This window comes from Giraffa tippelskirchi, chromosome 2 (assembly GCF_054371585.1).
Source record: "Giraffa tippelskirchi isolate mGirTip1 chromosome 2, T2T-mGirTip1v1.2.pri, whole genome shotgun sequence".
Classification (NCBI taxonomy): domain Eukaryota; kingdom Metazoa; phylum Chordata; class Mammalia; order Artiodactyla; family Giraffidae; genus Giraffa; species Giraffa tippelskirchi.
Window position 1 is genome coordinate 32223279 of NC_137276.1, and position 27273 is coordinate 32250551.

Sequence of the window (27273 nt, forward strand, 5' to 3'; positions counted from 1 at the left end):
AATCAGGGCATGCCTCTTTACTTGATATATCCAATGAAGGGGATCCTTCATTTTGATCAAGATCATAAGTGGAGATCGAGCAGGGAATGACATTGTAGAAGGTGTGTATACCATTTACTTCTCACTCACTGTTGTATCTTTAGAACCTTGCAAAATGCTTTGCGAATAGCAAGTCTTCAAAAAATATTTGTCAAATTGTCTCCACAATATAAAACTTGTATCCAAAGGCCTGAGAGAAAATATTCCAGAATATTAACAGGGGGTTCTTTCTGGGTGATGAGCTTATGTATGATTTGAATTTTTTCTTTATTCTTCAGGAAATTGAAAAAATTCAATAATGTACACATATTACTCTTATTTTTCAGTGCCATAACTTGCCTATTTTGTTGGCTTAAAAAATATAGATCTCTTAAAAATTCAAACAATGTAGAAAAAAGGAATGTGGCAAATCGCCCCCAGCAAACTCATTCTGTGCATAGACCTCTACTTATAGCTTGTGTGTTTTTACATAAGTGGGCTCAGGGCATGCAAGCTGTATTGAAACCCTTTTCCCAAGTGCTGCATCAAGGAGTCTTCCTTGGTCAACGCAAAGGAATCTCTACCATTTTCAATGGCTGCATGGCATTCAGTTTCACAGAGGCACTGAAACCTAACGAAATGCTACTCTGTTGCTGTCCATTTAAATTTCACATTTTTGTGCTTATAATCAAAGCTAACATAACTTTATAATCAAAAACCTTGAGGTTTGGGGTTCAGGGATGAAAGTTTCAACAGGATAGCCCAAAGGAGGGGACCAGGTTTCAGGACTTCAAGAAGACATTCTCATTGTTTGAAGCAGGGTCATGTTACAAAAGGAGCAGCAAAGAGAGGCTCAGAGGTGGCTGTTTCAGGGGAGAGTGTTTAGTTCAACAAAAAGAGTCCTTTACTTTCAAAAGAACCCGTCTCGAGTGGAGAAGGCATCCCTAGCATTTAGAGTGGGAAGGGTTCCGTTACCTTGGACAGACCGCAAGCCTCTCAGAGAGATCCTGTTAGAAAAGAGGTGAGGAGCAGGGAACGCATTTTTCCAGCTGCTCTGAAGGATCAGGAACCAGGCTCAGGGGAAGGGCAGAGACAGTGATGGGTTGAATGAATTACCAGCTTGTCAACCTGGGGAGAGACCCTGGCCTGGTGGGAGGAAGAAGGGCCTCAGATGACTACAGGTTGGGATCCCTGCTCTGTCATCACCAGGTGTGACCTCATGAAGGTGCTGCACCTGAGACTCTTTTCATCTGTAAGACACAGTAACCGCCTTCCAGCGTCTTGTGAGGCTACACACAAAGCCCAGCTCCCCAAGTGTGTGGAAACCAGTATCGCCTTGCTTTTGATGGAAGCAGTTCTAGAACATCACACTTCCAAAACACTTTTAGGAAAGGGAACTTGGTGTTTTTCAAAGTAGCTTGAACTTGGGTTGGGACAGTGGCTACAGCTGGAACCTTTGACCAAAGTTGGTAAATGAGGAGACTGGACTGCAGGAACTGTGTGTGTGTGTGTGTGTGTGTGTGTGTGTGTGTTGGGATGGGGGCTATTAGGTCGTTGTTAAGTGTGTCGGGGACCATGATGATGGTGAGAAAGAGGAAGAGGCCATGTGACTGGGAGCACGCGGCTGCGTAGGAAGACAGGTTAGGTGTGAAGGTGATAGCTGGGTTTGGAGCTGGGCCTGAATGAGAGTCCGCTGTGTGTGGCTCCATGGACGAACTCTGTTAGGAGTGGAGTGCCTGACCCCTGGAGTGGCTTCCCTTTCTGAGGCTGGACTGGGTTCCCATGAAGAGGAATGGCCTGCAGAGGCCGAGTGAGCTTTCCTGGGAGGCTGGGTGAAAGGGGGAAGGAGATGTGGCCAGTCGGCCTCTGAGGTGGGGTCCACGTCCAGGGTGCTCAGGGAATGACTGGGAGGGCCGAGGGAGGAGGATGGCCTTGAGAGGGAGGAAGAACTGGAGGCCAGGATGGTGTGAGGGGAGGAGCCACTGCAGTCATGGGATTGGGGCTCCCTGCCTGGGCCTTGTCCTCCTGTCCTCTTTGCAGGACTGGTCTCAAGGCAGCTACTGTCTGGAGCCACACGGGCTCCCTGTCTGTCCTCTGCTTGCTTTCTCAGGCCTGCTTCAATCAGGACCCACCTTCCCCCAATCCTGTTTCCCATGGCTCCCAACCCTCAGCCTGAATCCTCCCCTGATACCCACACATTCCGGATTTTCTCCTTCCCTGGTATGTTCACTGTGTCCCTCTTGCTGTGGATCTGCCTTGTCTTTGGGGCCTCAGCTTGAGTCCCACTTTCTCAGCTCCTTAAATGTCACGGCCCTCCCTGCTGTCTCCTGCTCAGGATATGGATAACTCGTGGGAGCCAGGGCCAGCAGGGGATGGTGGTTGTATCCCTAAAGGGGTCCTTTCCATGTGTGGGCCATGCTCTTTACTTGTTAATGCCTTATTTTAATCCTGTGAGGTAAAAAGTTATTATCCCCAGTTTATAGATGAGGAAACTGAAGCTCAATGGCGATTCTTCCTGAGGAGTCTCTCTAGCTAATTTCCAAGTTCTTTCCTATGTGAATGTCTTGTCTTTTCAATGAGACTGAGCTATTTCAAGGCAAAAGCCATGTTTTGGGGTTCTGGAGCACTCCCAGCAGTGAGCCTGGGCCCTGAGTGTTCCTGTTGGTTGAACATCTGCTGCAAAGAGGTCTTAGTTTATTTTTTTTTATTTTTTATTTATTTTTTATTTTTTGGCTGCACTACTTAGCATGAAGGACCTTAGTTTCCTGGCCAGGGATTGAACCCATGCCCCCAGCAGTGGAAATGCAGGCTCCTAACCACTAGACCACCAGGGAAGTCCCCCAGCTTGCTAGGACAACAAAGACTTGGGGTCCTGGAGCTTGGCTGGAAAACACCCAGTCTCATTGGTGAGATGACTGACTTGAGCCACATGGAGAGGCATCCTGGAGCTGAGTGCCGGCCTGAGGACCACCATGGGCAGCTCACCATCTCCTTCTCTCCTCTCCTCCACCAGGGAACTCAACGGCAACAACATCACTCGGATCCACAAGAACGACTTCGTGGGACTCAAGCAGTTGCGGGTGCTGTGAGTATGAGATGCTGCCCCTTGTAACTTTTCTCCTGCTCTCCCCACTCAGCAGTGGTCTCATGGCAGAGCCCTGGCTGTGGGTTGTAGGGATGTAGGCCAGCAGGGCCCCTCCCCTGCCTCATCAGTCTTGGGGTGCCGTGAGCAGTGTGTCAACGTGCAGCTAAGTCCTGGCCCGGAGTGGCCATTGCCTCACACATAACCAAGAAAACTGGGTGTGGAGCGGGTACCAGTGGTCACTGCCTGGCAGGACCTGGGCAGATGGGTCTGCCTTGTCCATTGGCTGGCTGCTGGGGTGGGGGAAGACCAGGTCTGCTCAAGCTGCCATAGCAGAAGGCCACAGACTGGGTGGTTAAACAACAGAAATTAATTTTCTCACAGTTCTGGAGGCTAGAAGTCTAAGGCCAGGATGCCATGAGGGTTGGTTTGGGGAGGCCTCTGCTCCTGGCCGCCTTCTTGCTGTGTCCTCATGTGGCCTTTTCTGCCTGTGTGCACATAGACATCTCTGTGTCTCTTCTTCTTATGAAGACACCAGTCCTGTCAGAGTAGGGCCTCACCCTTAAGACCTCATTTAGCCTTAATTCTGTACCTGAAGGCCTTACCTCTAAACACAATCCCAAGAACTTCAGTGTATGAATTCTGGGGAGGGGAATGGCCCGATGCAGTCTGTAACAGTCTCCACAGCTCTTTTGAACTTGTGCGCCAGAAAGACTTCCCAGCAAGGTCACAGACCCCTTGATTTGAGGAGGAAGTGACTGGGGGCAGTTGAGGACAGAGGAGACCCTTTCAGGTGCCTAGTAGTGGCAGACATTGGAGGTGGCAGGCTTTGTTGGGCTTGGCCAGCAGCCAGCAAAGGAGTTATCCATGGCACCTGCCTTGTCAGGCTGGGCAGGAGTGAGGAGTGAGGAGTGAGGAGTCTCCTGCTCTGAATGTCTCAGCCTACAAACTCGGCTGTGCAGGGAAGAGCTGCAGTTCTTTATTTTCTCTGCTTCAGCTCAGTTTCGACTTTGAGCCAGTTTCAGCATCCCACCTGGCTGGCAGGAAATTCATTATGGTCATAGGGTCCCTCATTCCCTACTTCTGGGGTAATGCAGGGGTCCTGGGACCTAGTTCTTTCAGAACTATTGATTCTGTGGCTCGGAAGATCTTTGGAGGAGCTGGTGAGCCTGTGGCTGATCCTCTCTGGGACCATAGCTGTCCATCACTGGGGAAGGGGTTTTTGATTCTCCAGAACCTCTGACTCTGACCCCTTCCCAGGCTCCAGGAACCTCCTCTGAGTCTGGGGAAGCCCCCTTTCCATCTTGATGTTACCCTACCTCCCCACCCCGCCCCCAGCCTCCAGCATAACTCCTCAACAGCCCAGGTGTTTGGAAACAAAGCAGAGGAAGAGAAGTGTCCGGTAGCAGCTTCTGCCCCCTGCCCTGCCGCAAACCTCATCTGAGGCCCTTGTGGGACCCCATAAGCCACCTGCTTGAGGAGAGGGAGGGGAAAACATGGGAGAAAGACATTCTTGATGAGCTTAGAAATTACCGTGCAGCAAGTGATCTGCTAGTGAAAAATGCTGCCCTGTCAGCCAGATGCTCTGGGTTTCAGGGCGCGTTGGCAGTGAGGAGGGGCAGAGTCCCCCAAGCCAGGTGGTTCAGTTGGCAGCAGATGTGGGCAGGCAGAGTAGGGGCACTGGCAGAGTGGGTGTTGTCTGCCAACTGCAGAATGTGTTTGCTGCATGTGTGGGCTGTGTCCAGTTGGCACAAGCTCCCCTCCCCCCGCTACTGGTCAGTTCCCCCTGCTCTGCCCCGTGGACATGTGCTCTCTGGGCTGGAGAAGGGCGTGTGCACCAGGAATACAGAGCCAGCCCCTGCTGCCTGGGTGCCAGCTTCCCTGAGCTTGCCTTTGGAGCAGTGGTCTAGTGCTCTGGTTCCCCATGGCCTTCTGCCCTGCTAACAGCTTCAGAGGGTCAGTAGTGGTCAGGGCTGGAAGCACAAATTGCTGTCGGGGCTGAGTGTGCTGAGGAGCCCGTGTTGGAAATTTGCAAAGCTGGAAAGGTGTTGACTCAGGCCAGGGCTCGGGAATGTGTGGTCTCGGGCACTGCTCCTGTTTCACTCCCTCGTGCCAGCTATTTCTAGGAGTCCTTGTCCACCATCATGGAACCGTCCTTGTCTCTTTGCTTCCCCAGGCAGCTGATGGAGAACCAGATTGGAGTGGTGGAGCGAGGGGCTTTTGATGACATGAAGGAGCTGGAGCGGCTGTGAGTATCTGTGGGTGTTGGCTCAGGAGAGCGGTGGGGGCTGGCAGAGGGGACTGAAGCAGGTTGAGCCCAACGGGAGGAGCCAGTGCTGCACACCCAGCCTGCCTTCTGCCTGCAGATGGGGGCCAGGGGCAGTGGCAGCGTGGAAGGGGTCTCAGCGTCATCGTGAGATGATGGCAAAGACAGCTGGAGAGGTCCCCACCCCATATTCTAAACACAGAGATCTTTGCTGTTTTTCCCTGAAAATACATCATGGCAAAAAATTCACACAGTACAGAGGAAGCGAAATTCCTTCCTATAATCTTATACCCCAGATGTAACCAATCACTGATTTGTGTGGCTTTAAAGGAAGCACTGGTGTGCCCAGGGGACCAACCGCAGGGACGCCCCAGGAGCAGTGTCTGGGGTGCTTGGAGCCACAGCACAGAATTGAAGGTGGTATTTTCTGATTGCATCTTTTGTTTCTTCGGGGGCTTTTGAGTTTGAAAATAGTTCTTGATCAATTTTTGCATTTCAGATTGGCAATAATGAGAAAAAAAAAGGAATGTGGTATAGGTGAGGTGGGGTTGGCCACTGGCCTCATTTTTCTGCTTTGGTTTGGCTGCAAAAGTCAAGAGTTCATGCCTTTTGAATCAGCAAGTCCACTTTATTTTAAGGAAATAATCAGAAACATGACTAAAAGTGTATATATTAGGATATTCACTGTACATTATTTAAATATAATAAAAGTTGGAAACAGCCATTCTGGTGGAGATGTAAGATATAAAACCACATTTTTGAAGAACTGTTAAGGCCATAGGAATGTGTCCACACTTAATATAATGTTAAGTGGAAAAGGGAGGAAGTGACTTTTGTGTAAATGAAATCAGCTTGTATGTGTGCAGAATACAGGAGGAAGAAAATAATTGAGATTTTTAACTCTCATTACTTTGAGTGGTGGGATAATAGCTAACTTTAATTTTATTCTTTGTGCTTTTCTTTTTTGTGGATTTTTCCCCCCAATGAGTTTATGATGATAATTATAGCTTTTATTGATTGCCTTACTCTATGCCAGGCACCAAGATAAATACTTTGTCCTCCAACATCTCATTTAATCCTTAAAACAACACTGTGGTCAGCGGTGTCGTTCAGATGAGAAGCAGAGGTGCACAAAAGTTAAGGCACTTGCCTTATTAAATGATTATTAAGTGATTAAATGCAGAAGAGGGGATTAGAATCCAGATCATTTTGCCGCCAAAGCCTGAGCTCTTAATGGCTGTAATCTAATACCTCACTTTCCTCTTTTACTTCAAAGAAAATGAGGTATTAAGTAAATGGAAAGAAGATGATTGTCTCATTGCTTTCCTGTAGCCTGGAGAAAAACCAAGCTGAACTTTTTCTTATCCAGCTCTAAAACTGAGCCATAAGGAGCCCAGAGCTACAACAGATATTTCGTCCCATGTTTATTTTCTTTCCAAGACTCAGAGCAAAAGACATGCTCGTGACCTCTCTGCTTGGGGTGATTTGGTCCTCACCCATTTCAGCTCCAGCTCGGGGCCGCCATGCCCTGTGGGAGGAGAAGAGGTGAGGGGGAGTCTAGTCAGGACTTATGGCCCACGTCACACCTGCTGCCGTTACCCGTGGGCGGGCAGGACCCTCTTTTTTGAGTCATGACACGTAGCTGGAGACTTTTGTCCCTTCTTTCCTTTTCCGATTCTTTCTTCCTGGGTGAGTCACCAGCAGCTGCATGGGAGGCCGTTCCTGGGGTGTGTGACAGCTCTGTCCCTGGGGAGTCCAGTGCTGGCTGTGGATGGCCCACACCCTCTCTTCTGACTTGTTGGAGACCAGTGATGGGTCAGTTAATCATAAAAGCTGGATAAAGTAGGGAGTCATAGAAACTATCCATACTGTAAGCCATTCATTTGATGTGAAAACATAAATATGCATTTGCTGACCTGGCCCCGTGTTGTTTTTTTTTTTAATTTTTGCCAGTGTTTTACTTTTTAGTTTCTTTAAGGCAGAGCAAGATATTTTAAGGGCCTTTGGAAGCAATCTGGCTGGAAAATTGTGAATTTCTTTTATGACCTCCCCCTGCCACTCCCCACCCCCAGTTTTTTACTCAACAACTCTCTAATTAGTATCTTTCATTATACTGATTCTTTCCAAGGCAGCCAACCAGCTTTTGTAGAGATGACTAGAGATGACTCTTTTCACACTAGTATTTCATTCATCTATGTAATCATCATTCATTTATATAATTGTAAGTACCTCTGGCATAAGCAGTTTTGGGAACAGACATGATTGGTTCTTGTAAGTAGTTACAGACTTGAGCGCAGAAGCAGAAGTGGGTGGTGCTGCCAGCCGTGAAGATGGGTGGGTCACAGGGTTTGGTTGTTTGATGCTGAAGGGGGCAGAGCACTCAGTCACCCCGAGTGGGCTGAGGGGGAGGAGCATGTGTAACGTGGGGAGGGATCCACGGAAAAGTGGGCTTCGGAACCCACTTCTCCCACTTGGTGGTGACTTGGGGGAGTCATTCACTTCTGGACATCCCACTTCCCTCAGCTATCAAAGAGACAGCTCAACCAGGCCTACAAACATATTCTCAGAACCTGAGAGCCCAGCCACATGGTGAGATGGCGATGGTCAAACCTTCTCCGGGGTCATTTCAGGGAGGAGATGGGAGGTTACGTGCACGCTTTGTACTCAAAAGAGAGAAAGTCACCTTTTCCTTCTGCCTCCCCTCCGATGCTAAGGTAGTGCCTACAATGCATTTATCCCAGTGCCTGGCACAAAATGAGGCTGGGCAGGGCCTCACTACCACTGTCATTTTTCTTAGCTTTCTGCAGGTCACTTCACATGCTAGGTCCCTCCTTTGGTGTCCTTTGATTTTCCACTTTAGCAGTTGAATGTCTGTTCCTTTTAAGTGTTTTTCAGAAACTGAAGCCAGGAAAGTGAGAAAGTCTTGGGGGAAAACAAAACAAAACAAAACCCAGTGATTACCATGCAGTGTAAATATAGGATTAATTTATTGGACGAGGTTAAGGAAATTGGAGTGATCTGATATCTACTCCTGTTGCTTTAAGGATTATATTGGTGGTCCTTTGTTCCCCCCAAGGCAATGATGTGTTTCCCTAGGAGCTTGCCCTTTAGAGTAAACTTCTTCCAGCTGGTCTAAGATAGTAACTCTAACTGTCCTGTGTTGGAAAATGGTACCTTTCTCGCATGTCAGATGAAAAGGTGACCTCCTAGGAGGTAACCACAGACCAATGAGACTGAGCTCGTCAAATTATATTTCCTCCTCCCTCCAGGAGAAGAAAGCTTTGCCCAGTTGGTTTACTATCCTCTAGAGCTATTAAAGGAGATGGTTGTGGGAAATTCAAAATATATGGTAGACCAGGGGCTCCTTGTCGGCTCAGTGCTAAAGAATCCACCTGCCAATGCAGGAGATGCAGGAGACTCGGGTTTGATCCCTGGGTCAGGAAGATCCCCTGGAAGAGGGGATGGCAACCCATTCCAGTATTCTTGCCTGGAAAATTCCATGGACAGAGAAGCCTGGTGGGCTACAGTGCAGGGGGTCGAAAAGAGTCAGACACGACTGAGCACCCACACACAGTAGACTAGAAGATCGGAGCTGCATTTGACACCAGTGCTTCTCAACCTTGATGTGCACTCAGATCACTTGGGGATCTGGTTGAGATGCAGAGCCCAAATCAACAGCTCTAGGGTAGCCTGGGATGCACTGCTCCCATGAGCTTCCCAGGTGATGCCCCTGCAGGTGGTCCACAGACACAGTGTGAGTGCCAAAGTTCCATACTTCATAGATGTCACTCCCCACCACTTCCCACAGCCCCTGCTGTTGGGCAGGAATCCTGCACTCCAGTGTCAGAGAATTGGTTACCTAAGGTGTCCAGATGAGTCAGGTTAAACTTCACTGCCTTCCTCAGACAAGTCTGAGTTTTTTCTGCATTGTCTTATAAGGCCACATTCCAAAACCAGACTTGTTACTCCTGCCTATGCCTGTAATACTAAATAATCTTCCAACTATAGAAGAATTAGAAATGACGGATGTACTAAAAGTAACATAATTAAAAATAGATTTGTCATTCTCTATTGTCTGGCATGGAAAAGAAAGTGAAAGTGTGAAAGTGTTAGTCACTCAGTTGTGTCTAACTCTTTGTGACCCCATGGACTATAGCCAGCCAGGCTCCTCTGTCCATGGAATTCTTCAGAAATACTTGAGTGGGTAGTCATTTATTCTCCAAGGGATCTTCCCGACCAAGGAATCAAACCCTGGTCTCCTCTTTTGCAGGCAGATTCTTTTTTTTTTTTTTTTTTTTTGCAGGCAGATTCTTTACAGTCTGAGCTACCAGGGAAGCCTGTCTGGCATGGACAGACTTCCACAAATTGTTGAGTGAGAAAAATTCAGGTGGCTTAATGCTTTCTCTTCTATTATTTGAGGCTTTTAAAAATATTAAGCATGCATTTTCATAAATAATTTTAAAAATCTATAATGATATTTGAAATAAAGACCTAAAGCAATAAAATTGTTGAATCATCCTTGAGCCAAATGTGGATGAAAGCAATAAAGAATCAAAACCCTATGGTCAGTCCTATCCCATTAGGGTATATCTCACATTTCAAGGGTAGTCGGATATCCAGTTCACAAACAGATAACATTTGAATCAGTGCCTGATACGTTATACAGGGACTTGGAAATCTAAAGTGAAGATAATGATGGGCATGGAGGGAATAATGGAAGGAAAGATGCTCTTTCCTTCTGACTGTCCAAGACATGTCCAGAAAATGCAATGGCAACCCACTCCAGTACTCTTGCCTGGAAAATCCCATGGATGGAAGAGCCTGGTAGGTTGCAATCCACGGGGTAGCGAAGAGTCAGACACGACTGAGCGACTTCACTTTCACTTTTCACTTTCATGCGTTGGAGAAGGAAATGGCAACCCACTCCAGTGTTCTTGCCTGGAGAATCCCAGGGACGGGGGAGCCTGGTGGGCTGCCGTGTATGGGGTTGCACAGAGTCGGACACGACTGGAGTGACTTAGCAGCAGCAGCAGCAGCAGCAGCAAGACATGTCAGGTCCTCCATTGAGGGGCTTTCAGATGTTCTATTCTTATCCTCCCCAAAGTTGGATGATGGATTTCCCACTTTACAGATGAAGAAACTGAGGCTCAGAGGAGGTGACTCCGTGGGGTTACACAGTGGCACGTTAGTATTTGAATGCTGGGACCTCTGACTCTGAATCCTGTGCTTTTGGAAAAGTCTTTTGGGTTTCCTGGACAGTTGGGCCATTTCCAACCTCTCCTCTCTTCTCTTTTTCAGGCGACTCAACCGGAACCTGCTGCACACGTTACCAGAGCTGCTGTTCCAGAATAACCAGGCTCTGTCGAGGCTGTGAGTGACGCTCCATGGATGAAAGCTGTCTCTGTGATCTTATCCCGTGCCCTGTCGGGGTGGGGGAGCAGTGTGTGGTCAGTGGGGCCTGCACATTCCCATCACTGTGACCCCCACACTCCTCACCTGGCAGGCATCGTCCAGGTGATCTAAGGCCATCTTTCTGCAGTGCTTTTCGGGACATTTCTCCATGGCAAGCACTTGATAGAATCGGTAGTCTGTCCAGTTCTGTGTGCTGCCCCTGACAGTGTGGTGTGGTGATGTTCTTGGGGTGGGCACGCCTGCCATTCGTGATGCCAGACTTTAGAGGGAGGACTGTTCTCATGCATCTCTTGCTGCCTTTGGTAACCTGCCTTGGGTGGAATGTTTATTCATTCAAATAAGTCCTTCTTGGATCTATTTTCAACTCAGAGTAATGAGGTCTGCTAGCTTGTTAACCATGGCATGAAGTCATGCTTTTACTTGTTGTAAATGTGCTTCTTTCAAGTTTAACATGTAGTGGCCAATTCTGTGGCTTCCTGATTTACCAGATATGTCTGTAATTGTTCTCCTGTACATTTCATGTTGTGGGATCTTGGGTTGGACAGGACCTTAGAGATTACCTAAGGGATCTCTTCTGCATCCTCTTTTCATCTTTGCTTGGCTACTTCCAGTGGGGAGTTCATCACCTCCTTGGGCAGCCAATTCCATTATTGGACACATCTGCATATTAGAAACATTTTCTTAAATGTTTTAAATGTTATGCTAAGGTATAATTGAGCCCTAAATTGGCTTTTAATACATTTTTATTTTTCTAGATTTGTTTTCTGTAAGCACCTAGAACCATCAAGTACAGTACTTTTGTTCAATTTTGAGAGGTTTTCAGGTTTTTTAATTTTGAGTTGGGAGGTTTAGTTATCATTAACAAACCTAAAAAACCATTGGTTTGGACCTTCTGCGTGCCCAGCAGAGCACTGTGTGAGATACTGGGCTGCCGGTTCTTCCCTAAAGAAGCTTATATGACCCCATGTAGGTGGCAGTGCAGGTAAGTAAGGAGATGCAATGGGTAAGACCAAGGGGTGGGGGCTGGGTGGGGGTCGGCACCATGTGGGTGCAGAGTGCTGAGAGGTGTGCCTGTGGAGCCTGGAGTTTGATCTCTCTCCTCTGATTAAATATGGCTGGTTCTTTCCACCTCTGTCCTGATTGAGTAAGCCCAGTGGCCTGCAGGCAGCCACAGAATTTCTCATGGATCCTGCTTTCCAGGTTTTGTCTGTAGGGTGGAGCTCTAACTTTCAGTTCTGTCCAGGTTGGTGTCTCTGGTCACTTCCTGTTTCCTTCTTCTGACCTGGAAGTTTCTCCATAGAGGCGGAGATGACCCCTCAGTGAGGATCTCTTATGCTGGCCTTTGCCACCCTTGGGCTCAAGCTGGGCCTTCTCTGTCAGCCCCCCTATAACTGGTAGGCTGGCCCTTTGATGCCAGGCACATCCAGGGTGGCTTAACTTTTCTTTCCTTGATGGCTGAAGGCACAAGATCCTTCCCAGCAGCCTAGGCAACCCCTTAGCCTGGAGGCCATCTCTTGCACACAAGGTCCATGCAGCTACTGGTCCCTGGTGGGCAGCTGGCCTTGTCCTGACTGAGCCCCAGCATCTCTGGTTTTCTCTTGTTCTGTCCTTTCTCTGAGCTGCCTCTTAAGAGAGTTATCACAGCTTTAACTCTCTGCAAAAATTCATCCTGTACATCTTTTCTCCTGGTCCCCTTCTGTGCTTTTCTTTTCTCTTCTCTTAAGCCCTCTTGGCCTTTTGCACATTGGCCCCTACTCTCCCAGCATTATTCACCTGCTTTGACTTCCTTCCATTTGGTCACATGGATGCCCTTCACCATTCAGGGTTTGGAACAGATCCCTTGTTGCTATGAAGTTCTGGGCACTGCTTTGATCCTCCATCATTTATTTTATTTTTAAAAACTTTTAAATTTATTTTTAAATTTCAGCTTTGCTAAGGTATAATTGGCAAACAAAATTGAAATTACTTAAAGTGTGTACCGTGATAATTTAATATACATAAACATGATGAAAGGCCCCCTGCTTCCATCTAGTTCTTTAACGTATCCATTATCTTACATATTTATCTTTTTATTGAGGGTATTCAAGTTTTACTTTTTCAGTAAATTCCAATTATGTTAGGACTGTGTTATCAACAATAGTCATCATGTCATACATTAGACTGTACTCTGTTACCAACCTCTCTCTATTTGTCCATCCTACAGCCTCTGGCAACTGCCTTTCTACTCTGCTTCTATGAATTTGACTTTTTTTTAGATTCCTCACGTAAGTGATACCAAGCTTCCCTGGTGGCTCAGACGGCAGAGAATCTGCCTAGGAGACCCAGGTTCAATCCCTAGGTCGGGAAGATCCCCTGGAGAAGGAAGTGGCAACCCACTCCAGTATTCTTGCCTGGGAAATCCCATGAACATAGAAGCCTGGTGGGCTACAGTCTGTGGGGTCACAAAGAGTCAGGCACGACTGAGCAACTAACACACACACACATAAGTGATACCATGCAGTATTTGTCTTTGGACCTAGGGGTCCACCCATGCTGTCACAAATGGCAGGATTTCCTTCTTTCTCATGGCTGAATTATATTCTACTGTGTATGTAGATACTGTGTATGTCGATCGATCTATGTCTATCTATCTATCTATCTATCTATCTATCTATCTATCTGTCTAGTCCCTAACTAAGCCAGTCCTTATCCAGGAGCATAGCTGGCCTGGATGAAGGGAGACTGTTTTCTGTAGCTCTCCTCTCTTTTATAACCATTGAACAATTGAAGTGTGGTCAATTTACAATGTTACTTTCTACTGTGTAGCCAAGTGATTCAGTTATACCCATATATATATATATACGTACATACATTCTTTTTCATTATGGTTTATCATAGAAGGTCCTTGTTGTTTATTTTTATATAGTAGTGTGTATATGTTAATTCCAAACTTCTAATTTATATCTCCTTCCACCCCTTGCTATCCTCTTTAGTAATTAACCATAAGTTTGTTTCTATGTCTGTGAGTCTGTTTTGTAAATAAGTTCATTTACATAATTTTTTTTGGATTTTACATATAAAGGATATCATAGCATGTTTGTCTTTCTCTTTCTGACTTCAGTTCAGTTCAGTCGCTCAGTCATGTCCGACTCTTTGTGACCCCATGAATCACAGCACGCCCGGCCTCCCTGTCCATCACCAACTCCCTAACTCATGTCCATCGAGTCGGTGATGCCATCCAGCCATCTCATCCTCTGTCGTCCCCTTCTCCTCCTGCCCCCAATCCTTCCCAGCATCAGGGTCTTTTCCAATGAGTCAGCTCTTCGCATGAGGTGGCCAAAGTATTGGAGTTTCAGCTTCAACATCAGTCCTTCCAATGAACACCCAGGGCTGATCTCCTTTAGGATGGACTGGTTGGATCTCCTTGTAGTCCAAGGGGCTCTCAAGAGTCTTCTCCAACACCACAGTTCAAACACATCAATTCTTTGGTGCTCAGCTTTCTTTATAGTCCAACTCTCACATTCATACATGATTACTAGAAATAGCATAGCTTTGACTAGGTGGACGTTTGTTGGCAAAGTAATGTCTCTGCTTTTTAATATGCTGTCTAGGTTGGTCATAACCTTCCTTTCAAGGAGTAAGCATCTTTTAATTTCATGGCTGCAATCACCATCAGCAGTGATTTTGGAGCCCCCCAAAATAAAGTCTGATACTGTTTCCACTGTTTCCTTATCTATTTCCCATGAAGTGATGGGATCAGATGCCATGATCTTATTTTTCTGAATGTTGAGCTTTAAGCCAACTTTTGCACTCTCCTCTCTCACTTTCATCAAGAGGCTTTTTAGCTCTTCTTCACTTTCTGCCATAAGGGTGGTGTCATCTGCATATCTGAGGTGATTGATGTTTTGCCCGGCAATCTTGATTCCAGCTTATGCTTCATCCAGCCCAACGTTTCTCATGATGTACTCTGCATATAAGTTAAATAAGCAGGGTGACAATATACAGCCTTGACGTCCTCCTTTTCCTATTTGGAACCAGTCTGTTGTTCCATGTCCAGTTCTAACTGTTGCTTCCTGACCTGCATACAGCTTTCTCAAGAGGCAGGTCAGGTGGTCTGGTATTCCCATCTCTTTCAGAATTTTCCACAGTTTATTGTGATCCACACAGTCAAAGGCTTTGGCATAGTCAATAAAGCAGAAATGGATGTTTTTCTGGAACTCTCTTGCTTTTTCGATGATCCAGCAGATATTGGCAATTTGTTCTCTGGTTCCTCTGCCTTTTCTAAAGCCAGCTTGAACATCTGGATGTTCACGGTTCACATATTGCTGAAACCTGACTTGGAGAATTTTGAGCATTACTTTACTAGCATGTGCTGCTGCTGCTGCTGCTGCTAAGTCGCTTCAGTCGTGTCCGACTCTGTGCAACCCCATAGATGATGTGAGATGAGTGCAATTGTGCAGTAGTTTGAGCATTCTTTGGCATTGCCTTTCTTTGGGATTGGAATGAAAACTGACCTTTTCCAGTCCTGTGGCCACTGCTGAGTTTTCCAGATTTGCTGGCATATTGAATGCAGCACTTTCACAGCATCATCTTTCAGGATTTGAAATAGCTCAACTGGAATTCTATCACCTCCACTAGCTTTATTCATAGTGATGCTTTCTAAGGCCCACTTGACTTCATATTCCAGGATGTCTGGCTCTAGGTGAGTGATCACACCATCGTGATTATCTGGGTCATGAAGATCTGTTTTGTACAGTTCTTCTGTGTATTCTTGCCACCTCTTCTTAATATCTTCTGCTTCTGTTAGGTCCATACCATTTCTGTCCTTTATCGAGCCCATCTTTGCATGAAATGTTCCCTTGGTATCTCTAATTTTCTTGAAGAGATCTCTAGTCTTTCCCAATCTGTTGTTTTCCTCTATTTCTTTGCATTGATTGCTGTGGAAGGCTTTCTTATCTCTCCTTGCTATTCTTTGGAACTCTGCATTCAAATGGGAATATCTTTCCTTTTCTCCTTTGCTTTTTGCTTCTCTTCTTTTCACAGCTATTTGTAAGTCCTCCTCAGACAGCCATTTTGCTTTTTTGCATTTCTTTTCCACGGGGATGATCTTGATCCCTGTCTCCTGTACAATGTCACGAACCTCCGTCCATTGTTCATCAGGCACTCTATCAGATCTAGTCCCTTAAAGCTATTTCTCACTTCCAGTGTATAACCATAAGGCATTTGATTTAGGTCATACCTGAATGGTCTAGTGGTTTTCCCTACTTTCTTCAATTTAAGTCTGAATTTGGCAATAAGGAGTTCATGATCTGAGCCACAGTCAGCTCCGGGTCTTGTTTTTGCTGACTGTATAGAGCTTCTCCATCTTTGGCTGCAAAGAATATAATCAATCTGATTTCAATGTCGACCATCTGGTGATGTCCATGTGTAGAGTCTTCTCTTGTGTTGTTGGAAGAGGGTGTTTGCTATGACCAGTGCGTTCTTTTGGCAAAACTCTATTAGCCTTTGCCCTGCTTCATTCTGTACTCCAAGGCCAAATTTGCCTGTTACTCCAGGTATTTCCTGATTTTCTACTTTTGCATTCCAGTACCCTATAATGAAAAGGACATCTTTTTTGGGTGTTAGTTTTAAAAGGTCTTGTAGGTCTTCATAGAACCGTTCAACTTCAGCTTCTTCAGCATTAGTGGTTGGGGCATAGGCTTGGATTACCATGATATTGAATGGTTTACCTTGGAAATGAACAGAGATCATTCTTTCATTTTTTGAGACTGCATCCAAGTACTGCATTTTGGACTCTTTTGCTGACCATGATGGCTACTCCGTTTCTTCTAAGGGATTCCTGCCCACAGTAGTAGATATAATTGTCATCTGAGTTAAATTCACCCATTCCAGTCCATTTTAGTTTGCTGATTCCTAGAATGTCTTTCTGACTTACTTTACCTAATATGATAATTTCTAGGTCCATCCATGTTGCTGCAAAAGGCAGTTATTCATTCTTTTTTTAATGAGTGAGTAGTATTCTGTTGTATATCCTGGTGGCTCCGATGGTAAAGAATCTGCCTGCAATGCAGGAGACCTGAGTTCTACCCCTGGGTCAGGAAGATTCCCTGGAGAAGGAAATGGCAACCCACTCCAGTGTTCTTGCCTAGAAAATCCCATGGACAGAGAAGCCTGGCAGGCTACAGTGCATGGGGTCGCAAAGGGTCCGACCGAGCGACTAACACTAACTAACTATATCTACACATCTTTATCCATTCATCTACTGATGGGCCTTTTAGTTTGCTTCCATGTCTTGGCTATTGTATATACTGCTGCTATGAACATTGGGGTACATGTATCTTTTTGAATTAGAGTTTGCTCTGGATATATGCCCAGGGATTGCTGGATCATATGGTAACACTATTTTTAGTATTTTTTTAAGGAACCTTCATACGCTTCTCTATAGTGACTATACCAGTTTACATCCCCACCAACAGGGTAGAAGGAGGGTTCCTTTTTCTCCACATCCTCTCCAGCATTTATTATTTATAGATTCTTTAACGATGGCCATTCTGTGTGAAGTGATACCTCATTGTAGTTTTGATTTGCATTTCTCTGATAATTAGCAATATTGAACATCTTTTCATGTGCCTGTTGGCCATCTGGATATCTTCTTTGGAAAAAAGTCTATTTAAGGCTTCTGCTCATTTTTTGATTGGACTTTTTTTTATATTAAGCTAGATGAACAGTTTGTATACCTTGGAAATTAATCTCTTTCAGTAGCATTATTTGCAAATATTTTCTCCCAGTCTGTAGACTGTCATTTTGTTTCCTCTTGATATTTCTTAAGCCCACCTGTAAGTACAGGTGTGCAGGCCGATGGGACTTTGGGGAGGACTGCTTGCAGCACTCCCCACGTAGATCAGTCTAGAGCTTGAACTCATGACCAGGGACAGTACTTCCTGATGCCTCTCCAGCTCAGGTCATCTCAAAAAGGGTACATGCTGAGGGGGAAATGATTAAACAAAACTTTTTATCAATCTGGATGTTTGTCCCTAGTGTCTGGACCCTGTATTTTTTCCCCTGGTGATGGTTATAGGGAAGGATACAGGAGCAAGTGCCTAAAGACTTACTTGCTAATATTTTTTTCCATCCTTCTCATCCCCAATCCACTGACCTGAGCATCTGGCATTCCAAACATCTGTTTACTCTCCCAGTGGTCTGGCTGAGGAGCACTTGGGCATTCCTGCTTCCAGAAACAGGACCTGCAGGCTGGTGAGATGGGGTGGGGTGGGCTGGGGTATTATAAGGGCATCAGCAGCAGACTCATGGGCTCCTCTTGACAGGAAGTGAGGCACAGTGGGGATCAGAGGTGTGAGGGGTGTTTCTAGTTCTTTCTGACCATCTACTTTATTGTCCCACTGCTCCCGGCAAACCAGTGTCCTAGGTTGACCAGCATCTCAGTTCCACGGTGACTTTGGTTGGCCACCATATTCACGCCTCTCCTACTTCCTGTGACCTTGGAGCTTAGGTCCCCTTGCGTCTGTGGTCCCAGCCCAGATTTCTAGGGAAAGAATCCGACTGGCCCATCTTCGGTCAGGCGTTCACCCCTGGGCCAAGGGGATGAGTTGGGGGCACTGGGACTGTCTGGTGCAGTCACACTCTGGGCCCCCCCTAGGAGGAGGGTAAGAGGGGGCGCAGGGCTTGGTGTTTCTGGTCTCTCGTCTGGTGACGTTTCTTCTCCTTTGAGGGATCTGTTACTAATCCTTTTCACCTGGAACAAGTCATGGATTTTTTTTTTTTTTTTCATGAGGGGTCATTATGCTATATCAGCATGAAAATGAGAGACCAGGTGTGCAGGGTAAGGTGCTGTCACAAAGCCTGTCCAGTGGTGTGTGGCCCACGTTTCAACTGATTTTGTCTGTGAAACTTCCAGTAGTTAAAATCCTGTGGCTGGTTATTCCTCACTAACGTTTCTCCAGTTGGTGGGTTAGTCAGCCCATTTCTTTCCACGTTCAGGACCAGAGAGATAATTGGTTTGGACCAAGAGCGGTTTGGTAATTGGGTTGGAAATAGACACCAGGCCTTGAAGGGACCAAGAAAAGTCTGAAAATGGGCTTAAACCTTGATGTAGAAATCTAGCATTTGGGGATTGACTGTAAGGTCAATAAAATATGATTACAAACATGTTCACTGCAGCATAATTTAGAATGTTGAAGTATAGAATATTGAAAAGAATATAACCAAAATGTTCAATCTTGGGGGAGTGATTAAGTAAACTTTGGTATATCCACTTGGTGGAATATTTATATCCTCCTCAGAAGTGGCCTTTATGAAAGACATAGAGTGATGCAGATAAATGTTTGTGATACCAAAGCCAGGATGCAAACTTGTTTTGACTAAGATCACTAAACAAATCACTCTAAAGGGTGCACAGGAAAATGACTACAAAATGCCAACAGGGGTTACCTCTGGGTGACTTTTTCATGTTTATATTTCCCAAGTGTTCAACAAAAAGAGTATATAGTTTTAAAAATGTTTATTTATTTATTTGGCTGCACTGGGTCCTAGCTGCGGTGTACGGGATCCTTTAGTCGAGGCAGTTCCCCAACCAGGGATGGAATCTGGCCCCCTGCATCATGAGCACAGAGTCCTAGCCACTGGATGCCCAGGGAAGAAGTCCCAGAGTCATTATTTTTATGGTAGGAGATTTTCCCATTTTTATACGCAGTGGAAAACTTCTGTTGTCTGAATTAAAGTCAACACTGGATAAATAATGTTGGGGCACTTCCTTGAACCCTGTTGAGCCCCGAGGTTCTTCTACCAGATAATGTCTGCCTCACAGGCTGTTGTGGGGATTAAAGAAAGGTGTAACTTCCTTTCTTATCAGGTGTAAGCTCATAGCACATTGTAGGTGCTCAGAAAATCAGTGAATTTCCCTTTTACAGATGAAGCAGTGCAAGCTCAGAGGGTTTATGACTTGTTCAAGGGGTTGAGTTGAATTTGAACCCTGCTCTGCCTGATGCTGAAGCTCATCCTTTCTCATTATCCACCTACACCCTCTCTACCGCCTGCTATACTCACCTACCTACTCACCCTTCTATTCATCCACCCATCCACCTACTGATCCCCCACCCACCTCTCATCTAATTGTCAGGTGAGTGTATGCTCTTCAGTTCAGTTTTGTCACAACAAAAATTTGAAATGGCGGACGTTAGAGCCCACGGCTTGTGCTCTTGGACAGACCATGTTATAGCTCTCGGGTCTTGGACAGACCGTGTTATGGCTCTCAGGTCTTGAACAGACCGTGTTACAGCTCTTAGACAGATCAGTGTTACAGCTCCGTGTTACAGCTCTATTTTATTTAGAAAATAGCAGGAAAATCATCCTCGAGGTGTGAGGACATGCCAACCCAAAGACGCGAAGAGAAGAGAGTGGGGGAACGTGCCAGTGCACGGGAGAGAGAGAGACCCCCGGCCCTTTGGCTCCTCTTTTTATATGCCTTTTCCTCCCCCCTGGGCCTGCTCTATGTAAATTGGGCCAGCCAAGAGTGCTGTTTGTTCTACCTGAGGTCCTCATTCTGGTCCTCGGACCTTCCTTTTTTCTATTTTTGCGGGCTTTTCCCTTCCTTGTCTTTTAGCCACCGCCATTCTGGACTCCTGTTTCCTATCCTAACTACCTAACATAATCATCTACCACAGCCTTTCCAGCTTTCCTCTCTGTGCTCCCATTTACCCATCTACCAACCCATCGTCAATTCGACCATCTCTCCATCCTCTATCTCCTTCCACTGGTCCTCACATCTAACACCCTCCTACTCACTTAACCATCTGCCTGTGCATCCAGTCTTTCACTCATTTACCCACCAAGCCCACCCATTTACTCTTACCTGTCTACCAACATAGCCATAAACCTACCACACACCCATCTATTCCCCCCATGCCTCACCCACCCTCCCGTCTCCTCACCTTACCACATCCAACTTCCCTCTCACCTTCCATCTACTGGCCCATCCACCCACCGACCCACTCACCCAACATTTGCAGAGGACCTCCTGGGGGCCAGGCACGGTTGTCAGTGCTGAGAACATTTGGCAGCTCCTGGGGGCGGGAAGGCACTGTCTCTCCCAGAGGTGAGGATTTCTCACTAGTGCTGTTTGAAAGCAGTCTGCATCCTCTGACCTGACAGCAGTTTGGTGTGTCAGTGTGGGGTGGAGGAAGCAGATGCTCAACTCGCTGGACCTGTGTCTCCTGCCGGGAGTGGTTATACCCTGGTGGCAGGTTACCTAGATTCAAGATCAGCTTCCTCACCTGACAGCCACCACGAGAGTATGTAGAGATGTTGTTTTACAGATGCACACAGGGGTTAAGGTTAGGGTTAGAGAGAGAGATTTGAACCTTCCTCCTTCTCTTATGGGGCTTCCCTGGTATCTCGATGGTAAAGGATCTGCCTGCCAATACAGGAGACTCAGGTTCGATCTCTGGATCAGGAAGATCCCCTGGAGAAGGAAATGGCAACCCACTCCAGTATTCTTGACTGGGAAGTCTCATAGACAGAGGAGCCCAGTGGGCTACAGTCCATGGGGTTGCAAAGAGTCAGATAGGACTGAGCGACTAAACAAAAACAACCTTCTCTTAGAGCAGCAAAACCAAGTCTTCACCCACTTTGGTTGGGGGAACACCATGAGTGTCAACTGCCTGTGAACTCCCAGATTTGGGCTGTGGAGAGGAGTCGCTCCCACTGCCTTGCCATCCCTCCTCTTGTTGGTTTCATCCCCATCCTCATTCAGAGGCCATTTCTGGAAACCCAGCTCTTCTGGGCTTCTTTTTAGCCTTGACAAGATCGACCTTTTGTGTCTCTGCTGGGCCTGGAGGGAGTGAGGGTGGGTGATTAAGGGCAGCCTGGGGTATTTATTCCCCCTTATTTATATCCCTGCCGTGAGGGCCAGGATAACTCATTACCAGGGCCGTGGTGGCTGGTGAGGCGCCTCTGTGATGTCCTGCCGGAGCCCTGTTGAAGAATGCCTGACCCCGCTGACCCCGTCTCGAGCTGGGTTTAATTAAACTGTCAGCACTGGTCAGAAGAACAAAGCCTCCCTTCCCATCCTGGTAGCCAGCCCCCATCAGAGGCAGGGGGCATTCTCTGCTGAAATGAAGAACTGTTAAAAATGGATCTGTCTTGCCTCTGAGGGAAATTACCCGAAGCAGGAAGGTGACCTCGCTTTTGTGACACGGCCATTCCAGGCAGCAGATCTGCGGGACTGAACCGGCCTCAGACCCCAAACGTGAGGAACAGGGCTCCCTCCTGTCAGAGCTGCCTTAGCACACCATCCCTCACCCCTAGACTTTCCCTTTCCCAGAAAGGAATTTCATGAGCTTTGTCTGTAAGGTAAGTCAGTAAGGTGTTTCTGGCACAGGTTGGAAGGTTTGGGGAAGTTCAGTTCAGTTCAGTCACTTAGTCATGTCTGACTCTTTGCGACCCCATGCCAGGCCTCCCTGTCCATCACCAACTCCCAGAGTTTACTCAAACTCATGTCCATTGAGTTGGTGATGCCATCCAACCACCTCAACCTCTGTTGTCCTCTTCTCCTCCCACCTTCAATCTTTCCCAGCATCAGGGTCTTTTCAAATGAATGAGTCAGTTCTTCGCATCAGGTGGCCAAAGTATTGGAGTTTCAGCTTCAGCATCAGTCCTTCCAATGAATATTCGGGACTAATTTCCTTTAGGATTGACTGGTTGGATCTCCTTGCAGTCCAAGGGACTCTCAAGAGTCTTCTCCAATACCACAGTTCAAAAGCATCAATTCTTCAGTGCTCAGCTTTCTTTGTAGTCAAACTCTCACATCCATACATGACTACTGGAAAAATCATAGCTTTGACTAGACGGACCTTTGTTGAAAGTGCTGCACTCAATATGCCAGCAAATTTGGAAAACTCAGCAGTGGCCAAAGGACTGGAAAAGGTCAATTTTCATTCCAATCCCAAAGAAAGGCAATGCCAAAGAATGCTCAAACTACTGCACAATTGCACTCGTCTCGCACGCTAGCAAAGTAATGCTCAAATTTCTCCAAGCCAGGCTTCAACAGAATGTGAACCGTGAACTTCCAGATGTTCAAGCTAGATTTAGAAAAGGCAAAGGAACCAGAGATCAAATTGCCAACATCCACTGGATCATCGAAAATGTTTGGGGAAGTTTGGGGTCAAATAAGGTTCTCCGGGAATTACTTTCAGCCCCTTTAGTTCACTCATAGGGGACATGTAGGGTGTTGCTGAACTGATCTAATTGCAAAACTCTTGAAAGTTTTATTTTTAGGGAAAACCTAGATCTGTGAGTCTAGCTTCAGGTAACTTGCTGAGGCCACAGGCAGTAAGGATCAGAGCTGAGATTTTTTGTTTAATTTTTAATTGGAGGATAATTGTTGTACAATGTTGTGTTGGCTTCTTCCCTACAACAGTGTGAATCAGCCATAAGTGTACATGTGTCCCCTCCCTCTTGAACCTCCCTTCAACTCCCCACCCTTCCCGGCTGTCACAGAGCACCTCAGTTGAACTCCCTGTGTTATACAGCAGCTTCCCAATAGCTATCTGGTTTACATATGGTAATATTTATGTTTCAGTGCTACTCTCTCAATTCATCTCCCTCTTCTCCTTTCCCCGCTGTATCCGAAGTCTGTTCTCTAGGTCTGCGTCTCCATTCCTGCCCTGCAAATAGGTTCATCAGTACCATTTTTCTAGATTCCATATATATATATGTTAATTTATGATTTTTGTTTTTCTCTTTCTGATTTACTTCATTCTGTATAACAGGCTCTAGGTTCATCCACGTCACTAGAACTGACTCAAATGTGTTCCTTTTTATGGCTGAGTATGCAGGTCAGGAAGCAACAGTTAGAACTGGACATGGAACAACAGACTGGTTCCAAATAGGAAAAGGAGTACGTCAAGGCTGTATATTGTCACCCTGCTTATTTAACTTATATGCAGAGTACATCATGAGAAACACTGGGCTGGAAGAAACACAAGCTGGAATCAAGATTGCCAGGAGAAATATCAATAACCTCAGATATGCAGATGACACCACCTTTATGGCAGAAAGTGAAGAAGAACTAAAGAGCCTCTTGATGAAAGTGAAAGAAGAGAGTGAAAAAGTTGGCTTAATGCTCAACATTCAGAAAACTAAGATCATGGCATCTGGTCCCATCACTTCATGGGAAGTAGATGGGGAAACAGTGGAAACAGTGTTAGACTTTATTTTGAGGGGCTCCAAAATCACTGCTGATGGTGATTGCAGCCATGAAATTAAAAGACACTTACTCCTTGGAAGGAAGTTTATGACCAACCTAGATAGCATATTTAAAAGCAGAGACATTACTTTGCCAACAAAGGCCCGCCTAGTTAAGGCTATGATTTTTCCAGTGGTCACGTATGGATGTGAGAGTTGGACGGTGAAGAAAGCTGAGCACCGAAGAACTGATGCTTTTGAACTGTGGTGTTGGAGGAGACTCTTGAGAGTCCCTTGGGCTGAAAGAAGATCCAGCAAGTCCATCCTAAAGGAGATCAGTCCTGGATGTTCATTGGAAGGACTGACGTTGAAGCTGAAACTCCAATACTTTGGCCACCTCATGCGAAGAGTTGACTCATTGGAAAAGACCCTAATGCTGGGAAGGATTGGGGACAGGAGGAGAAGGGGATGACAGAGGGTGAGATGGTTGGATGGCATCACTGACTCGATGGACATGGGTTTGGGTAAACTCCGGGAGTTGGTGATGGACAGGGAGGCCTGGAGTGCTGCGATTCATGGGGTCGCAAAGAGTCGGACATGACTGAGCGACTGAACTGAAATGAACTGAATATTCCATTGTATGTACCACAGCTTTATTCATTCATCTGTCCATGGACATCTAGGTTGCTTCCATGTCCTAGCTATTGTAAACAGTGCTACAATGAACATTGACATACAATGAGATATCACCTCATACCATCATCAAAAAATCTACAAACAATAAATGCTGGAGAGTGTGTGGAGAAAAGGGAAACCTCTTGCACTGTTGGTGGGAATGTAAATTGATGCAGCCAGGATGGAGAACAGTATGGAGATTCCTTTAAAAACTAGGAATAAAACTACCATATGACCCAGCAACCCACTACTGGGCATATACCCCGAGAAAACCATAATCATAAAAGACAGAGCTGAGATTTGAAGACAGGTTCCCCTGATCCCAGACCCACATTCTTATCTCTAAACCATCAGCACTTAAATTAGTGTGGGAATTGGCACTGTCATCAAAGACCTCAAGTTAATGGGTTTGGAAGGGCCCAAGGACCTGCATTATTAGTAAGTCTGGTCTGGTCCACACTTTGAGAAGCCTTGTTGCCCAGCATGCTTGCTGAGTCTGAGGTGGGGACCCCTTTTTGGGCAGAGCCCCTGTCTGCCTCTTCATGGCTTGGTTCTGGAGTGAGAGCCCCATGAACAAAGACCCTCCCAAGGGCAGACGCTTCACCTCTTGCTGCCACACAGAGAGCGATTTGGGGATTTTGAGTTGGCAATTATGGAGCACTCTGGGCTCTCAAAGTGCTTTCCAATCATTAAATCTCTGCCTGCTGTCAAGGCTCAAGTGAAAATGCACACGTCCCACTGGGCCGGCCCCAGAGCCTCTATCGAAGAGGGCGGCCAGCACAAGATTGGCGACCAGCACGCCAGAGTGGCTGACATGGCCAGCATGGAAGGATGTCCACAGCACAGCCTCGGCCTTGGCCCCCAACTCCCCTCACCACCCCCTGCCCCACCCACCCCCTACCCCCAACTGCCTCACAGCCATACCTTTGTGAGCCTTCACAAATAAGGATAGTCAGGGAACGCAGGGTCTGGGGCAGAGCTGGAGGCAAGAGCTGTGGATAGGTCATCCTTAGGGATTACATCCTGCTGGGGACCTTTTAGAGGGGCTCAAAGGAATGAAAAGCAGCCAGTTCTCTCCTACAGCTTGATAAAATCGGTGAGGAATAAACAATTCATAAGCATCCAGAAGATTCTGAACAGAGGGGAGTGCACACAGGAGGGGGTATTGTAAATAACTTCTAGGGGTGTGGGGATTTTTAAAAAACCATCTCAAACATTATATAAATAATTCTGCTGTGATATTGATCATTTGGAAAATAGAGGAAAGCAAAGAAAGATAAGAGATTTATTTTTTTTTCCAGTTAAGGCATTTAAAAATGCTTGAGCCACCATTCCAATATTTTTTTAAAAAGAGAGTTGAATACCATTGGTTAAGCACTTATATGCCAAATAATTTCTGTGCATTTTCTCTTTTTAATTGTTGCAGTCTTAAGCAATGATTCTCTTCATTTTACAGTTGAGAATTGAGGCATGGCCAGGTTAAGTAAATTGGTCACATAGCTAGTTGTGACCCACCGTGCTGTTCTGCCTTTTGTTATAGAAGATTTTAGAAAATAGCGAAACAGAAAGAAGAGAGAGATCACTCAGGAACCTTTTGGGGAGGTAGGTTTAAAGTCAGGTATTGAAGGATGTGGGAGACATAGGTGGGTGGAGGGGGTGCAGTTGCCCCACTAGCAGGGGCCCCACAATTGTAGAGTGTTGTGTGGATATCAACCTGGGAGGAGGTTGTAGATGGGCTATGTCTTAGAATGAGGAGTCTGGAATGAGTGATAGCCAGAGGACCATAGAGGATTCTCCTCCCCTCCTCTACTGTCTGCACCTGAGCAAGAGGGACAGATGGGCCCATTTCTCCCTTAGTTCATCTGAAATGCCACCTCCCTGTCACAGTTCTTCCCTCCCCAGGCAAAACTGATTGTTGCCTCTTAATGCCCTCTTTTTTTCCCTTTATAACTTTTTTTTTTTTTGCAGTAAAATATATACAACTTAATACTTACCATTTTGGTACTTCCCAGGTGACACCAGTGGTAAAGAATCTGCCTGCTAAAGCACCAGACGCAAGAGACGCGAGTTCAATCCCTGAGTTGGGAAGGTCCCCTGGAGAAGGAAATGTCAATCCACTCCAGTATTCTTGCCTAGGAAGTCCCATGGGCAGAGGAACCTGGCAGGCTGTAGTCTACAGGGTTGCAGAGAATCAGACATGACTGAGCACACACACACACACATATAGTACTTACCATTTTAACCGTTTGCTAGTGTACAGTTTAGTGACACTAACTACATTCACAATGTTGGGTAACTATCACCACTATCTATACCCAAAAGTTCTCACCATCCCCAAGAAAAACTCTGTACCTATTAAATAGTAGCTCCCCTTTTCTCCCTCTCATCCCAGTCCTGGTAACCTCTAGTCTACTTTCTGTCTCTGTGAATTTGCATATTCTAATTTGCGTCATGTAAGTGGAGATATTACTTTGCCAGCAAAGGTCCGTCTAGTCAAAGCTTTGGTTTTTCCAGTAGTCATGTATGGACGTGAGAGTTGGACTAGAAATAAAACTGAGCGCTGAAGAATTGATGTTTTTGAACTGTGGTGTTGGAGAAGACTCCTTAGAGTCGCTTGGACTGCAAGATCAAACCAGTCAAT

At 46.2% G+C, this 27273-nt stretch overlaps 1 protein-coding gene and 1 long non-coding RNA gene across 5 annotated transcripts in view; both read left to right on the plus strand.

Annotated features, from left to right (window-relative positions):
• Window positions 1-27273, plus strand: part of SLIT1 (slit guidance ligand 1) — a 178784-nt gene that overhangs the window by 17558 nt on the left and 133953 nt on the right. For all 4 annotated transcript variants that reach the window (XM_081550601.1, XM_081550609.1, XM_081550594.1 and 1 more), the window contains exons 2-4: window positions 3032-3103; window positions 5277-5348; window positions 10665-10736. In XM_081550601.1, the coding sequence (XP_081406727.1) occupies window positions 3032-3103; window positions 5277-5348; window positions 10665-10736 (216 nt within the window). The remainder of the gene's footprint in view (window positions 1-3031; window positions 3104-5276; window positions 5349-10664; window positions 10737-27273) is intronic.
• LOC145529876 (uncharacterized) lies at window positions 25603-27200 on the plus strand. The gene is made up of 3 exons (XR_014071390.1): window positions 25603-25728; window positions 26089-26234; window positions 26645-27200. It is a non-coding gene; the product is annotated as an uncharacterized LOC145529876 (long non-coding RNA).